Source organism: Rhinoraja longicauda, chromosome 23 (genome assembly GCF_053455715.1).
Source record: "Rhinoraja longicauda isolate Sanriku21f chromosome 23, sRhiLon1.1, whole genome shotgun sequence".
Classification (NCBI taxonomy): domain Eukaryota; kingdom Metazoa; phylum Chordata; class Chondrichthyes; order Rajiformes; family Arhynchobatidae; genus Rhinoraja; species Rhinoraja longicauda.
This window is the reverse complement of record NC_135975.1, coordinates 4862976-4879695: the sequence shown is the minus strand read 5'-3', so window position 1 is coordinate 4879695 and position 16720 is coordinate 4862976. Positions and strand designations below refer to the sequence as shown.

Genomic DNA, 16720 nt, shown 5'->3' with positions numbered 1-16720 from the left:
AATACCCATTTAGGACAACATCCATAATCAAAGCTTTTCCCAAGAGCTGTTAAATTTGGTTTGGTTATCTATTTTTACTTATTTATCTATTTATTCACTTCCCTATGTTCTCTAAATCCCTGTAAAGCGTCTTTGAGTATATGAAAAGCGCTATATAAATGTAATGCATTATTATTATTATTATTATTAGTTCCCTGTGTTTCTAATGCAGATGTGCGGCACTTTTCCATTGCAACCCGTTGCAAGTCTTTTTTTATTGCTGTCAGCTGAGCAACAAAAAAAAAAGGCTTTGTGGAAACAGTATTAATGGCTGTATTTGTCCAAAACAAAAGAGAAAAAGTAAAAAAAAAAAAACCCAAACAAATACAGTTAAACCAAAAGAGGAATGAGAAACAGAAGTAGCCGGTAAAGATTGGCAGTGTCTTGTCTAAACAACAGAGAGATTGAACGAAAAGAGAAGAACGTGAAACAGTGAGGTTTGCAATAACGCCAAACAACAGTGAACGGCACTAACAGCACACAAAGAGAGACGAGTATTAGGAAAAACGGTTTAATATTTGAGACAGAAGCAAACTGCATCACACAATAACATACGTTACAAAAATATGTCCGACTATTCCACAGTTATGTTCACAATGAAGACAGAGAATCAGGAAAAAACTTGGATTTCAACAGCAAAAAGCAAACTCCTAATTATTATTTTTTTTAAAAACCTAATACAGTTATCCAACTGCAGCTGATTGACTACTGCTAGCCGTAATACCTTATGTAACTGCACAATACATAATTAAAGAGAGACTTACCCATTTTGTTTGACAAAAATTCTTGACAAATGTATATGCAAAGCATATGCAAAGAAATGAGGAATGCAAGCCAAAGTTATATATATATTTTTTTGTGTGTTTTTTTTGTTGTAAATTCTTAAAATTAAAGAGTCACCAGTTTTTCCTGCACCATCTAGAAATCATTCTCAAAATCAATCATCACTGGGCTCAGTCAGAGAAGGTGCAGGCACTTCTGCTTTTTAATTTCCAGTATAAAAGATTTCCACTGGTACAAAATGCATAATTACAATCAAGTTGTAGAAATATGAAAGCCCACTATATATTTTTTTTGAGTGCGTGTGTGTGGCGTGTTGATATTTTTCTGAGCAAAAAAAAAAAAAAAGATTCCAACACATAACAGGGTCAATCCAATGCACCAAAAAGAACTACAACACTCACATGGGCTTGCAAATTCCCCACTCATTTTGCATTAACTTTGACTTTCCTCAAACAAATACTTAAAAACTATATATATTTTTTTGTCCTTTAATTCTTAATCCTAAATGATAATAGTCTACAAACACCAGATCTCACATCACAGGAGCACAAACACTTGTCTTGTGTGACAGTTTTTTCTTTTTCCAAAAAACGCAATGAAGCTACAACTTTTTTTTAAAAACTTTTTTTTTTACTTAAAGATTAAAAAAAAAACAGATACAATGTGCTGGGTGGGTGGGTTGACGGTGAAAGCGATCAGAGTGGGGAAAATGAAGTTAGAACAGACCAGGCCAAAAATTAATTCCACAAGGTGGTAGAAGTTGAACTGATTTGATCCCCGCCCAGCCTTTAATGCAGAGACATATTGACCCGTTAACGGTTAATGCATTATTACAGAGCAAATACATGCGCAGAGGAATGACAAATGCTTTTGCAAATGGTTAGAAAGTCATAGACGGCAGCTAAAACTGCTTAATTATTATTATTATTATTTTAAAAAAAAATTCTAACCAGTTCTAAACATTCCTGCCTTGGGGTGTTTTAAAAATGTTTTGTGTGTGTGTGTGTGTGTGTGTATTTTTTAATATATATATTTTTAATTTTACAACTATACGAAAAAAAAAGCTTTATGAGATACGCTTTCACAGCATCTCGATGAATGGCGAGGTTGGGAAATATGGGCACTTTTACAAAGAGAAATAACAAACGAAGAACAATCCCAAGCAACAAGTCCACAGTTTTAACAATTTAACAAACCTTTTTTTCTCTCCGGTTTTAATCTTTTTTTTTTTGTCCTTTAATTTTTTTTCCAACATGAGAGAATTATTACAAAACACTTAAGTAACAAAACACCCCATGTTATCAAATTACTTATCACAAATAACACAATTAAGCGCGAGGCAGGAAGTACCTTTAATTGTTTTAGTTTTGTTGGAATTTGGCACTGGTTAAATTGCAGTTTTTCTTCTTTACCAAAAGAAATAAAGCCAATCTCACATTTTGCTGAACAAAGTACGTCAAACTGTTAATTCCACAGTGAAAAAAAAAATGAATAAAATCAGACGTCAAAACATTTCACACTCAAAACACACAGTTATTTTGTCCTGGAATTGTAGGGTTCTTTTTTTCCTTTTCACCTGACCAGTTAAGATTTTTTTTTGGCCATCCGGAAAGAAAAATCTTTTGCAAGTCAGCCAAAAAAAAAAAAAAAATTCCGCAGCGTTACGAAACACTTATAATAATAACTTTAAAAATCGCGATGACACCAAAACCTAACCCACACAGTTTACCAACGTGACAAAGTTAACACTAACTGTTTTTGTTTCTCTTCTCCCAATACACTTAAACAGTATAAAATATAGGTTCATTTTTTAATGTGCATTTACCACAGATTGTCTAGGTGTGAATCAGTTCAGCAAAAGGTGACACAAGTAGGTAGTCTTTTCCCAAACATGGGTCTTCTTTTTAATTATCTTAAACTAGTCTACAAAAAAAGTGGTTTTTTTTCCATTTCTATATATATCGATGAGAAAGTGGGCCACTTAAATGGCCCTTATCAAAACTTTACACTGCCTGAAAAATGTAAAAACTATTACAGAGCTCTTGATAATATCTGACCAGTTTCTCCAACTAATCAGAAGTAGTCTGCTTCATTGAGAAACCTTTTATTCTGCACCCTGGCCACATATTGCTATCGCTATTTCAAGTGACCAGACAGAAAGTCGTTCCCTGTATAATACTTTCAAGTTTGTTTCATGAAAAAAAAAGAAACATTTTCGCCACAGGTTTTTTTATTTTAAATCTCTCTCTCTCTCTCTCTCTTTCTCTTTCTCTCTCGCTCTCATATATTTTTGTCTTTCTTTAACTTTCTTAAAATAACTTTATTTTAATTTTTTCCAGTCTCAACACGAACGCAGCTAGGCTTTTAGCTTTCACATTGAACTCTCTTTTTGTTTTGAATTCAGGATCGGATGAGGTCACATGCAAAAAATCTCAAGGTCAAACTGGGCAGAGGGGAGGTCAAGTGGAAAACCAAGTGTGATGTGAGGTCAGAAAGACATCGAAACAATGACGGGACGATGAGGTTTTTTTTTTTTTTTTGTGATTTTTTTTGGCGTCACAGGGACATGCTAGGCAAACGATGGATTAACGAGCATGGTGATGTCTAAGGGAAAAAAACAAGGAAGAGTCAAAAGTTACACAGAGTCTATGCAGCAGGAACAAAATCATTCACATGGTTGTAGAAATAATGCAAATCTCAGTCATTAGATTCTATGAGCCATTCACATTAATTTGCATTTTTTTTTTTAATAACAACGACACTTAAAAAAAAAAAAAAGCAAAGGCAACACAAAATTAAAAACAACCAAAAAAATCCATCCATACTTTAAGAGAGATAAGAGAGATGGATTGGTTTTGGGACAGAGATAACAGATTAAAAAAAAAAAAAATCAAACAAATATATAAACAGGAGAATTAAAAAAAAATCACAAGGTTCAAAATAAAAGACTCGAACTTGACTACATAATGGAAGCTACAGGCAATGAGATACCACACACTTGATAAAGGTACAAATAAACGAGAGAAGCGGTGATTATTGCAGGGTGTGTTTTTTTTTTGTGTGTCGTGTGTTTAAAGATAAACTTTGTTCTCACTCAGCACTTTGGAGACTACTTCATGAGACAGGCTCCAGCTAGCTAGGATAGAGCATGAGCCATCTCAGGTATCCAATAAATTGACTATAGATAATTAATAAATAACTTCCATCTTTCTGAGGCAGTAAAAATTTGTATAAAAATAGAGCTGCTTTTTTTACAAATAAAATGTACAGGCTAGTGGCTTTCCATTTTCACCATTTGTTTTTTGATTCAACCATCAGCAAATGTTATCATTTAAATCTTCTCTTTCATTTCATCCCCTCTTCCCCCCCCCCCCCCCACCCCACCTTCCTGGAAAAAAAAGTGCCCCGAGTGGCAGTGGAAGCAGATCTCAAAGGCTTTTTGTTTCACGTAAAAGACCAATGTGATCTGATCACACAAAGCGTGATAATCTTAGCTCGTGGATCACGTCCAATCAGAAGAATTCTCTTCGGAGTGAGAAATTATTTTTATTCTTTCTTTCCCCCCCACCCCCTCCTCCTCTTCCTCCCCCTCCCCCACCCCCCCATCAAAAAAATAAAATGAAATGTTCATACTTCACATGGTTATCACTTTCAGAGTAGGTCACCATTTCTTTAACCCGTAAACAGCTGATGTCTTTCTAATCTGCATTGATTGGTTTCCTTAAGCTGAAAAAGCATCTGATGCCTGCTAATCACATGGGACTGTTTGGCACCAGTGGCTACTGAGTTAAATTGCACATTTCGGTTAATTTTTTTTTCTTCAAAATCCTCTTAAGACATCTTTTTTTTAAAAAAACGGAACAAAGCAAAAATATTAAATGCCGTAAATACAATAAGATTTAAGATACTGAACGGAATACAGGAATGAGAGGAAAAACAGGCAGGGAAGGGGAGGGGGAGAGGGGGGTGGTGGAGGGTGGAGGGGGGGCTGGTGGGAGGAAAATGGAAGTGGTAATGTTAGAAACTGTCTCTTGATGAGAGCTGGCAATGATCCTCCTCAGCCACAGACTGGTTCATAGGACTTACCCTAACAAAGCTAAAGTAACAGCATTAACCTCCCACACTAGACTCAGTAGGGCTTGCTGTCGTTCTTGGATCTCTTCAGCTGAACTTTCAAACGCTTCATTCCGATCTGAAACCCGTTCATGGCCTGGATGGCGGCTTGTGCAGAGACAGGGTTATCATAACTCACGAAACCTGTGAGGAGGGTGCAAGATTAGGAGAAACGGAGAGAAAAAAAAAGACAATCTCACCACACGACCAAAAGGAGGACTCTCGGTCATTTGCGGAAACACATTATCGCGTCTCAGAGTTGTACGGCTGATTGCCATTGAGTCAAGGAGCGAGGAAACATAAGTTCGTAAGTTATAGGAACAGAATTAGGCCATTTGGCCCATCAAGTCTACTCCGCCATTCAATCGCGGCTGATCTATCTTTCCCTCCCAACCCCATTCTCCTGCCTTCGCCCCATAACCCCTGTCCTCCCTAACTAATCAAGAACCCGCCCTAAAAATACCCTTTGACTTGGCCTCCAATAAATTCCACAGATTCACCACACAGACTAAAGAAGCTCCTTCCTCATCTCCTTTCTACAGGTACGTCCTTTTATTCTGAGGCCATGGTCTCTGGGCCTAGACTCTCCCACGAGTGGAAACATCCACCCTACATCCAAGGAGTCAAGTATGGAAACAGGCCCACCTTGCCCAAGTTGACCACCGATCCTTACTAGTTCCATTTAAGAGGCCTTTAGGCAGGCACGTGGATAGTAGGGAATGGAAGGGTGTGGAGCATGTCCAGTCTGAAGAAAGGTTCTGACTAGGGTTTCCAACTGTCTCACTCCCAAATAAGGGACATAAGGTGACGTCACTGCCCACGCCTCACGCGCCCAGCCAGCGGCCACGTGCTCCTGCTCCACCAATGGCGGCCGCCCGGGCCGGGAGGCAGGTTGCTACGCAACAACCGTTGGACGTACACACTCGTCCCCACTCCCTGAACACACTCCGTTAACCTACACTGTCCAGGCCGACAACGGCCTCCGGGCCTACAGTGTCCGGGCCTACAGTATCCGTGCCTACAGTGTCCGGGCCTACAGTATCCGGGCCTACAGTGTCCGGGCCTACAGTGTCCGGGCCTACAGTGTCCGGGCCTACAATGCCCTCCGGGCCTAATATGGGAAAAGGGCGGTCCCGTACGGAACGAACCAATTTAGCCCAATATACGGGATGTCCCGGCTAATACGGGACAGTTGGCAACCCTAGTTCTGACCCAAAACGTTGCGAACCATTCCCTCCACAGATGCTGCCTGACCTTCTGAGTTCCTCAGCACTTTGTGCTTTTGCCCATAAAACCACTTCTTGCTCTGTAGCCCACTATGCCTCAGGGATTTAAGCACCCATCTTGGTACCTCTTAAATTAATTTAGTTTAGTTTAGAGATATGGCCTTTATGTAGGCCACGTTTAGAGTATTGCATTCAGTTTTGGCCACCCTGTTACTGGGAAGATGTTGTCAAGCTGGAAAGGATGCAGAGACTATTTACGAGGATGTTGCCACGGTTTGAGGGGCCTGAGCTATAGGGAGAGGTTGCGCAGGCTAGAACTTTATTCCTTGGAGCGCTGGAGGATGAGGGGTGACCTTGTAGAGGTGTGCACATAACGAGAGGAACACGTGTGTATGTATGTGAACTTTTTTTCTCGTTTATCATATTGTTTACAGTGTACTATGTTTACATTTTGTATAAGAAAATAACTGCAGATGCTGGTACAAATCGAAGGTATTTATTCACAAAATGTTGGAGTAACTCAGCAGGTCAGGCAGCATCTCGGGAGAGAAGGAATGGGTGACGTTTTGGGTCGAGACCCTTCTAAGGATCTCGACCCGAAACGTCACCCATTCCTTCTCTCCCGAGATGCTGCCTGACCTGCTGAGTTACTCCAACATTTTTGTGAATAAATACCTTCGATGTTTACATTTTGCTGTGCTGCAGCAAGTAATAATTTCATTGTTCCATCTGGGACTTATGACTCTCTTGACTCGCTTATTCTGTGACAGGCATCAACACAATGTTTTAAAAGATTGTCAGACTCCATTCAGATGTACTTACCAAAGCACTTGCTAAGATTGGTCTGTTTATCAATGAAGACTTTAGCCGACACAACATTTCCAAATGGCATAAACATCTGCAGGATGTCTTGATCTCCAAACTCTTGGGGAAGATGGTAAATAAACAGGTTTGCACCTTCTGGACCTGTGAATGAGATTCAACACAACGGAAGTCGTGTTTAATTTGTTGAAGAGGAGAGATCCCATGGATATTTAAAATGACATCAGTTGCAGTTCTGAAGTTGTAGATCTGCAGATGCTGATTAATACACAAAAGGACACAAAGTGCTGGAGTAACTCAGCAGGTCGGGCAGCATCTCTGGAGAACATGGAGAGGTGGCATGGTGACACTTGGGACGAGACGTTCAGTTTAGTTTAGTTTAGAGATACAGCATTGAAACAGACAATAGACAATAGGTGCAGGAGGAGGCCATTTGGCCCTTCGAGCCAGCACCGCCATTCAATGTGATCGTGGCTGATCATTCTCAATCAGTACCCCGTTCCTGCCTTCTCCCCATACCCCCTGACTCCGCTATCCTTAAGAGCTCTATCCAGCTCTCTCTTGAATGCATTCAGAGAATTGGCCTCCACTGCCTTCTGAGGCAGAGAATTCCACAGATTCACAACTCTCTGACTGAAAAAGACCCATCGACCCACCAAGTCCGCACCGAGCATAGATCACCAACGCACTAGTTCCGCATCCTACACACGAGGGCCATGTCAGTTGTGTGTTCTGACATGATCTATCCTTGCGAATGACACCAACATATGGAAGAAACACGTGTAGTCGAAGAAGGGTCTTGACCCGAAACGTCACCTATTCCTTCTCTCCAGAGACGCTGTCTGACCGGCCGATGTTACTCCAGCTTTTTGAGTCTGTCTAGAGAAGAAACAGTTTTTGAGGAGACTTTGTTCCTGATTTATAGTTCCTACAGGGTCCTCCGATGGGGTTGATTTCAGCTCTGTCGGAGAAGAAACATTCCGTGATGTTCTGGGAGCTTATGTCTGTCAGATAATCATTCGTGAGAGTGAATTATTGTATTAATTAAACGACGATTTCGGCTGACCCAAGAAAACAAGGCAATAATATCTCCCACACACTGATTAAAGTGGCGCGGCATTTAGCCAGAACACACAACTCATTTATTTCTTGGACACTGGGGGTCACTAAATTGTGTACTCCATTAGATTATGATGTTTATTGAAGGGGTCATAAAACGTGCTTAGTTTTAAAGAGGGAATCAAAGATACAAGATATCAGGAAATAATTTGATGAAGCCATTAGAACCAAACTGAATTGACATTGTGCAACACTGCTAATTTCATTAAATACCAATCATAACATTAACCCACATATCTCATTACCAGAAGTTATTCCCAAATTTGCACTGCATTCAACAACAATCTAATGTCAACAATTTCATGAATTCGATATTGCTATCACGATCACTCACGGACAAATCAATAAGTCTTATAGAAACATATCAAATTCTTAAGGGGTTGGACAGGTTAGATGCAGGAAAAATGTTCCCCTTTGTTGGGGGAGTTCAGAACCAGGGGTCACAGTGTAAGAATAAGGGGTCGGCCATTTAGGACTGAAATGAGGATCTTTTTTTTCACCCAGAGAGTGGTGAATCTGTGAAATTCTCTGCCACAGATGGCAGTGGAGGCCAATTCACTGGATGTTTTCAAGAGAGAGTTGGATGTAGCTCTTCCGGTTAACGGAATCAATAGACAATAGACACTAGACAATAGGTGCAGGAGTAGGCCATTCAGCCCTTCGATCCAGCACCGCCATTCAATGTGATCACGGCCGATCATTCTCAATCAGTACCCCGTTCCTGCCTTCTCCCCATACCCCCTGACTCCGCTATCCTTAAGAGCTCTATCTAGCTCTCTCTTGAATGCATTCAGAGAATTAGCCTCCACTGCCTTCTGAGGCAGTGAATTCCACAGATTCACAACTCTTTGACTGAAAAAGTTTTTCCTCATCTCCGTTCTAAATGGCCTACGCCTTATTCTTAAACTGTGGCCCCTTGTTCTGGACTCCCCCAACATTGGGAACGTGTTTCCTGCCTCTAACGTGTCCAACCCCTTAATAATCTTATACGTTTCGATAAGATCCCCTCTCATCCTTCTAAATTCCAGTGTATACAAGCCTAGTCGCTCCAGTCTTTCAACATACGACAGTCCCGCCATTCCGGGAATCAACGGATATGGGGAAAAACCAGGAATCGGGTACTGATTTTGGATGATCAATCATGGTCATGTTGAATGGTGGTGCTGGATCGAAGGGCCAAATGGCCTTCTCCTGCACCTATTTTTCATGTTTCTATGTTTCAAATAATGCCAAGCACACCAATAGCACTCTCCATTTGTGCTTTATTCCTGCTGAGCCCATTGTCTGTGGTGGTTGCAACAGGGATTGAAGAAGAGTTGTCCTTAAATTTAGTGACATCGAGATACACGCCCACCGTCCAGGGATTTGCACCTATTTCTTTCAGGGAAACACACGTTCTCTGGTTTGAGCAGCGGCATGTTCCTTTCCCCACAAACAAAAACCTCCAATATTAAATAGGGCACAAAAGTGCTGGAGTAACTCAGTGGGTCAGGCAACATCTCTGGAGTACATGGATAGGCGACGTTTTGGGTCGGGACTCTTCTCTAGTCCGAAGAAGAGTCCCAACTCGAAGCATCGGCTAACCCATGGTCTCCGGAGATGCTGCCTGACCCGCTAAGTTACTCAGTAAACCAGTATCTGCGGTTTCTTGTACATAGAGGTGTAGTTTTAGAGATATGGTGTGGAAACAGGCAGTTCGGCCCACCGTGTCCAGGCCAACCAGCCATCACCCAAACACTAGTTCTATGCTAAGCCGGAACGGGGTACTGATTTTGGATGATCAGCCATGCTGGCTCGAAGGGCCGAATGGCCTCCTCCTGCACCTATTGTCTATTGTCTATTGACAGCACCCGTAGTCGGGATCGAACCTGGTCTCTGGCGCTGTGAGGCAGCAACTCTACCGCTGCGCCACCGTGCCGCCCCTAAACTGTATCTCCATGAGGGAGAAAGGCAGAAAATGCAGGCAGACACTAACTGCTGCCATTAACATTACCTGTCCACTCTCCCTCCACAGATGCTGCCCGACCTGCTGAGTTCCTCCAGCACTTTGTGTTTTGCTACTTGAACTTAAACGTTAACTCTCTTTCTCTTTCCACAGATATTGTCTGATCGTCGACTGTTTCCAGCTTTTCCTACTTCAGATTTTCAGAATCAGCAGTGTGTTTTTAAGATTTCCATTAAACTTTTCAAGAAAGTATCAATGATCCTTTGAACTAATGAAACAATAGCTGTTATTGGTTTTCTGATTGTGTTTTGGGACTTTTGGACGTTTTTTTGCACGATCGTCTGCTTACAGTCTTGGAGAAATTGTTCAATTTGTCTGTAATTTATGTGTTAATCGCAGTTATGTGCTTCCTAGTCAGTCGATCCCGGTAGCTTTGTATATCAATTTACCGCCATAAACCTTCATTATCAACTTAACATCATTAACATTCATTATTAATTTAATACACACTTTCGTCGGTAATACCAATTTAATTGGCAATTTAACACTTGCATTGTTTACCATTAATCACCGACTGAACTCATTAAGATTGCTCATTACCAATTTAACATTCATCTACACACTAAAACTCTCGTTTGTTTGTTCCTGAACTACAGCCAAAAACGGTACATGATAGCGCGACAATTATAGGCCCACCTTACTCACCGTCGTTCCTTTGGTGCTAATAGACGTTTCATTGAAATCGGTGTTATATTTTAAAAGTTATTCACATTTTAAAGTTTAAATCTATCTCCTAGGGAGGAAGGGGGGAGGGGGGTGGAGGGAGGGGGGAGGATAATGAGGGAGGGGAGGGGAGGGGAGGGGAGGGGAGGGGAGGGGAGGAGAGGGGAGGAGAGGGGAGGAGAGGAGAGGAGAGGAGAGGAGAGGAGAGGAGAGGAGAGGAGAGGAGAGGAGAGGAGAGGAGAGGAGAGGAGAGGAGAGGAGAGGAGAGGAGAGGAGAGGAGAGGAGAGGGTGCTACACCAATGCAGGAGAGGTTTGTGCCCAACTTGGTCTAGTTACCAATATTTTTCAATGGTTATTTTACATCGATAGAAAATGAGACCAATATCTCAACACTGACAGCAATGGGAGGTAAGTGCAGACGTTTGGAGAAATGAAATGTATTGTAGGGCAAGCTCGTCACATGTAGTTGTCTTTTCTGTTAGATGTCTTACACCGATGAAGATAGAAAATATGCGTTCGCAGGTAAATTATGCAGTGTTCAATTTTAATAGGACAGCACACTTATTTTTAAAATAACATTTTGACCAAGAGAATGAAGAGGGGCATTTATATGAAGTGAAAAATGAACAATTATCTGAAGTTTGAACAAGAAAGGTGACTGATGAGTTGCCACAAAAATCCATCAACCGTTTCCACAAGCAGTGAACTTGGTTTAAAATTCGCTGAGTGTTGTAATATTCAAAGGGATGTGAATGTGGACCGTTGAATATTAGTTTAGCGATACAGCGTGGAAACCGGCCCTTCGGCCCAGCGAGTCCGTGCTGACCAGCGATCACCCGCACGCTGGTTCTATCCTAGACTCTGAGGACACTTTTTCAGAAGCCAATTAACCTACAAACCCGCACTTATCTGGAATGTGGGATGAAACATTCTAGCCTTAGAGGGAGTACAGAGAAGGTTCACCAGATTGATCCCTGGGATGGCAGGACTTTCATATGAAGAAAGACTGGATAGACTAGGCTTATACTCGCTGGAATTTAGAAGACTGAGGGGGGATCTTATAGAAACCTCTAAAATTCTTAAGGGGTTGGAGAGGCTAGATGCGGGAAGATTGTTCCCGATGTTGGGGAAGTCCAGAACTAGGGGGTCACAGCTTAAGGATAAGGGGGAAGTCTTTTAGGACCGAGATGAGAAAACATTTCTTCACACAGAGAGTGGTGAGTCTGTGGAATTCTCTGCCACAGAAGGTAGTTGAGGCCAGTTCATTGGCTATATTTAAGAGGGAGTTAAATGTGGCCCTTGTGGCTAAAGGGATCAGGGGGTATGGAGAGAAGGCAGGTACAGGTTACTGAGCTGGATGATCAGCCATGATCATATTGAATGGCGGTGCAGGCTCGAAGGGCCGAATGGCCTACTCCTGCACCTATTTTCGATGTTTCTATGTTTTCTATGAAACCGGAGCACCAGGGAAAACTCACGGGGTGACGGTGAAAACGCGCAAACTCCGTACAGACAGCACCCCGAGTCAGGATCGAACCCGGGACTCTGGCACTGTGAGGCGGCAACTCTACCGCTGCATCACCTGCGACTGGCTCGACAATATTCTCACCAGCTTAACCTTTTAATGCTGAGGAAAAGTCCCAAGCTGAAACATTACCTGTCCACCCTCCACAGATGCTGCCCGACCTGCTGAGTCCCTCAGGCACTTTGTGTGTTTTGCTCTTTGAACTTAAACGTTAACTCTTTTTCTCTTTCCACGGGTATTGTCTGATCGTCGACTGTTTCCAGCTTTTCCTACTTCAGTTTGCCAGAATCAGCAGTGTTTTTTAAAATTTCCACTAAACTTTTTGAGAAAGGCTCAATGATCCTTTCATCTAATGAAACAATAGCTGCTATTGGTTTTCTAATTGTGTTTTTGGACTTTTTTTGCACAATCGTTTTCTTGGAGAATTTGTGCGATTTATCTGTAATTTATGTACAATTTATGATCTGACCGTTGTTGGAGACTGAAACGCAGCTGCAAGCAAGATTTCCATCGTACCTGCGCCCCACTACACATGGCCATCTGACAATTGACTTGGCATGAAAACACACGCCTTCGGATTCAGGGACGGTTTCTTTCCAGCTGTTATCAGGCAACTGAACTCTCCTGTCATCAGCTAGTCTGCAGTGCTGATCTGCCATTACCTCCCTGGACACCTCGAAACTATCTTTGATCGGACTTAACTTGCACTAAATGTTTTCACCTTTATCCTTTACCTGTACACTGTGGGCGGCTTGATTGTATCCACGCGCAGTCTGTCAGGGAGATGCTGTCTGAACCGCCGAGTTACTCCAGCACTTTGTGTCTATCTTTGGTGTAAACCAGCATCTGCAGTTCCTTCCTACGCAGTCTTTCTTTGACTGGATAACACGCATACAGTTTGGAACGGCACGGTGGCGCAGCGGTAGAGTTGCCACCTTACAGCGCCAGAGACCCGGGTTCGATCCTGATCACAGGTGCTGTCTGTGCGGAGTTTGCACGTTTCTCTCTGTGACCAAGTGGGTTTTCTCCGGGTGCTCCGGTTTCCTCCCACACTCCAAAGACGTGCAGGTTTGTCAGTTAATTGGCCTCGGTAGGAATTATAAAATTGTCCCTAGTGTTTGTAGGACAGTGCGATAGTGCTGGTTGGTATCGGTAGGTTGAAGTCCGTGTTTCCACGCTGTGTCTCTAAAGCCTAAAGGTTTGTAGGTCAATGTAGGCTAGTCTAGGCTGGCCAGCGTGGACTCGGTGGGCCAAAACGGGTGTTCCCACGCTGTGTCACCAGGTTAATCCCCGGGATGGCGGGACTGACATATGATGAAAGAATGGGTCGATTGGACTTGTATTCACTGGAATTTAGACGGATAAGAGGGGATCTTATATAGAAACATATAAAATTCTTAAGGGATTGGACAGGCTAGATGCAGGAAAAATGTTCCCGATGTTGGGGGAGTCCAGAACCAGGGGCCACAGTTTAAGAATAAGGGGTCGGCCATTTAGGACTGAGATGAGGAAAAACCTTTTCACCCAGAGAGGTGTGAATCAGTGGAATTCTCTGCCACAGAAGGCAGTGGAGGCCGATTCATTGGATGTTTTCAAGAGAGAGTTAGATTTAGCTCTTAGGGCTAACGGAATCAAGGGATGTGGGGAGAAAGCAGGAACGGGGTACTGATTTTGGATGAACAGCCATGATCATATTGAATGGCGGTGCTGCCTCGAAGGGCTGAATGGCCTACTCATGCACCTATTTTCTATGTTTCTAAAGGTATGTAGGCTAGTGCACAGGGTGGGGGTCGCTGGTTGGCATTGGTGGTCTGAAGTGCCTGTTTCCACGCTGTGTCGCTACAGTCCAAGACGGGAGGGATGTGGGGCAAGCACTCACCTTCCTTCTGGCTGCCTGCAGCACTCTGTTGCTGCAGCAAGCTCTGGCTGTACAGTGTGGGCAGTGCAGCGGCAGCATACTGTTGGATTCCTGAGTAGGCCTGGGTCAGGGCATCCATGGTGCCAGCAGAACCATTGGTCAATCCCGCTGCTCCCAGTCCACCGTTAAGCGCCGCCATACCTGAGAGCATTTGAGCAACTTTACATCAAACCGACAATAAAGAAAAGAAATTGCACTCACTCAATAGTTCCTTCACGAATATGGGTCACACAACCCCCCCTCCCCCCTCTCAACATTCAGGCTGATCCACTGTTTTGGTCATGCAACATGCTAGCGACATGCAACTGGCCTGGTATCGTCATGGACTTGAGTGGGTGGGAGGATGCGCGACGGATGGGTGGATGGATGACGAGCCATTTGGTATTTGGCTTGGGAGGACCTGAACTGACCTCCCCACCATCGAAGGGATCTACAGGAGTCACCACCTCAAAATGGCAGCCAGCATCATCAGAGACCCCACACCACCCTGGCCATGCACTCATTTCACCCCTGCCATCGGGAAGAAGGTACAGGAGCCTGAAAACTGTAACGTCCAGGTTCAGGAGCAGCTTCTTTCCTACAACCACCAGGCTACTAAACACTACAACCTCCAAATAGGCTACAAACTACATAGACTAGAGGACATTATTTTTTGGCTTTGCACTAATAATGTTTGTTTTACATGTGTGTGTGTGTGTACGTATGCGTACAAAGTTTACATGGATGTTGCCTGGGCCTGAGGACCTAAGCTACAGGGAGAGATTGGGCAGGCTGGTACTTTATTCCTTGAATCACAGGTGGCCTTGGAGAGACCTCATTGAGGTGTATAAGATCATGAGGGGAAAATTTAGGGTGAATGTATCCTTTTACCACGGTAGGGGAATTGAGAACCAGAGGGCATAGGTTTAAGGCAAGAGGGGGGGAAAGATTTAATAGGAATCTGAGGGGCAACATTTTCATACAGAGGTTGATGGGTGTATGGAACGAGTTTCCAGAGGAGGTAGTTGAGGCAGGTACAATAATTTAAAAGACATTTGGACAGGTATATGGATAGGGAAGGTTTTGAAGGGTATGGGACCAAACAGGGGCAGGTGGGACTAGCATAGATGGGGCATCTTGGTCAGCATGCACGTTGGGCCTAAGGGCCTGCTTCTCTGCTGCATGCGTCTGTAACCATTGATTTCGTCAATAGACAATAGGTGCAGGAGGAGGCCATTCGGCCCTTCAAGCCAGCACCGCCATTCAATGTGATCATGGCTGATCATTCTCAATCAGTACCCCATTCCTGCCTTCTCCCCATACCCCCTGACTCCGCTATCTTTAAGAGCTCTATCTAGCTCTCTCTTGAATGCATTCAGAGAATTGGCCTCCACTGCCTTCTGAGGCAGTGAATTCCACAGATTTACAACTCTCTGACTGAAAAAGCTTTTCCTCATCTCCGTTCTAAATGGCCTACCCCTTATTCTTAAACTGTGGCCCCTGGTTCTGGACTCCCCCAACATTGGGAACATGTTTCCTGCCTCTAACGTGTCCAACCCCTTAATAATCTTATATGTTTCGATAAGATCTCCTCTCATCCTTCTAAATTCCAGTGTATACAAACCTAGTCGCTCCAGTCTTTCAACATATGACAGTCCCGCCATTCCGGGAATTAACCTAGTAAACCTACGCTGCACGCCCTCAATAGCAAGAATATCCTTCCTCAAATTTGGAGACCAAAACTGCACAGAGTACTCCAGGTGCGGTTTCACTAGGGCCCTGTACAACTGCAGAAGGACCTCTTTGCTCCTATGCATGCATCATACATACAAAATCCACAATTTCTACATCTGCAGAAGACACAGAACTTGGAGGTGCAATGAACTGTGATAAGGACAACAAATTTCAAGAAGACGTGGTCAGGCCTCTGGCAGTAGATGACATTTAAGGTTGAGAAATGTTTGTGTTAAAACTTGGCAGGAAGAACAAAAAGAGGCAATATAATCTGGAGTTCAGAATTTAAAATGGGGTACATGAACTGTGCGTAGGAGGGCAGTACAGTGACACAGTAGGTCTGCTACCTTACAGTTCCAGAGACCCAGGTTAATTGGCTGGGTAAATGTAAAAATTGTCCCTAGTGGGTGTAGGATAGTGTTAATGTACGGGGATCGCTGGGCGGCACGAACTTGGAGGGCCGAAAAGGCCTGTTTCCGGCTGTATATATATGATATGATGATATGATCCTGACCTCCAGCACTGTCTGCGTGGTTTACACGTTCTCCCTGTGACTGCATGGGTTTGGCCCAAGTGCCCCATTTTCCCTCCCACAGATCAGTGGGATAATTGGCCGCTGTAACTTGTCCGTGGGGCAGAGTGGGGATGCAGTATGGGGAGAATATATTGGTGGTGGAATGGGAATAGGGTTGCCAACTGTTCCGTATTAGCCGGGAATCCCGTATTTTGGGCTAAATTGATTTGTCCCGAGGGACTGCCCTTGCCCTGTATTAGGCCCGGACAGCGATGTAGG

General features: G+C 43.4%; 1 protein-coding gene across 11 annotated transcripts in view; it reads right to left on the bottom strand.

The window, feature by feature from the left end:
* Positions 1-552: 552 nt before the first annotated feature.
* The window catches only part of celf2 (cugbp, Elav-like family member 2), a 714069-nt gene continuing 697901 nt past the window's right edge, over positions 553-16720 (bottom strand). For 7 of the 11 annotated variants that reach the window (XM_078419503.1, XM_078419505.1, XM_078419504.1 and 4 more), the window contains 3 exons: positions 14176-14373; positions 6984-7127; positions 4215-5079 (listed from right to left, as the gene is read on the bottom strand). In XM_078419503.1, coding sequence (XP_078275629.1) covers positions 4952-5079; positions 6984-7127; positions 14176-14373 — 470 coding nt within the window. In that variant the 3' untranslated portion in view covers positions 4215-4951. Of the gene's footprint in view, positions 3427-4214; positions 5080-6983; positions 7128-14175; positions 14374-16720 lie in introns of those variants that run through there. The other 4 variants (XM_078419499.1, XM_078419510.1, XM_078419501.1 and 1 more) reach the window with 4 other exon arrangements.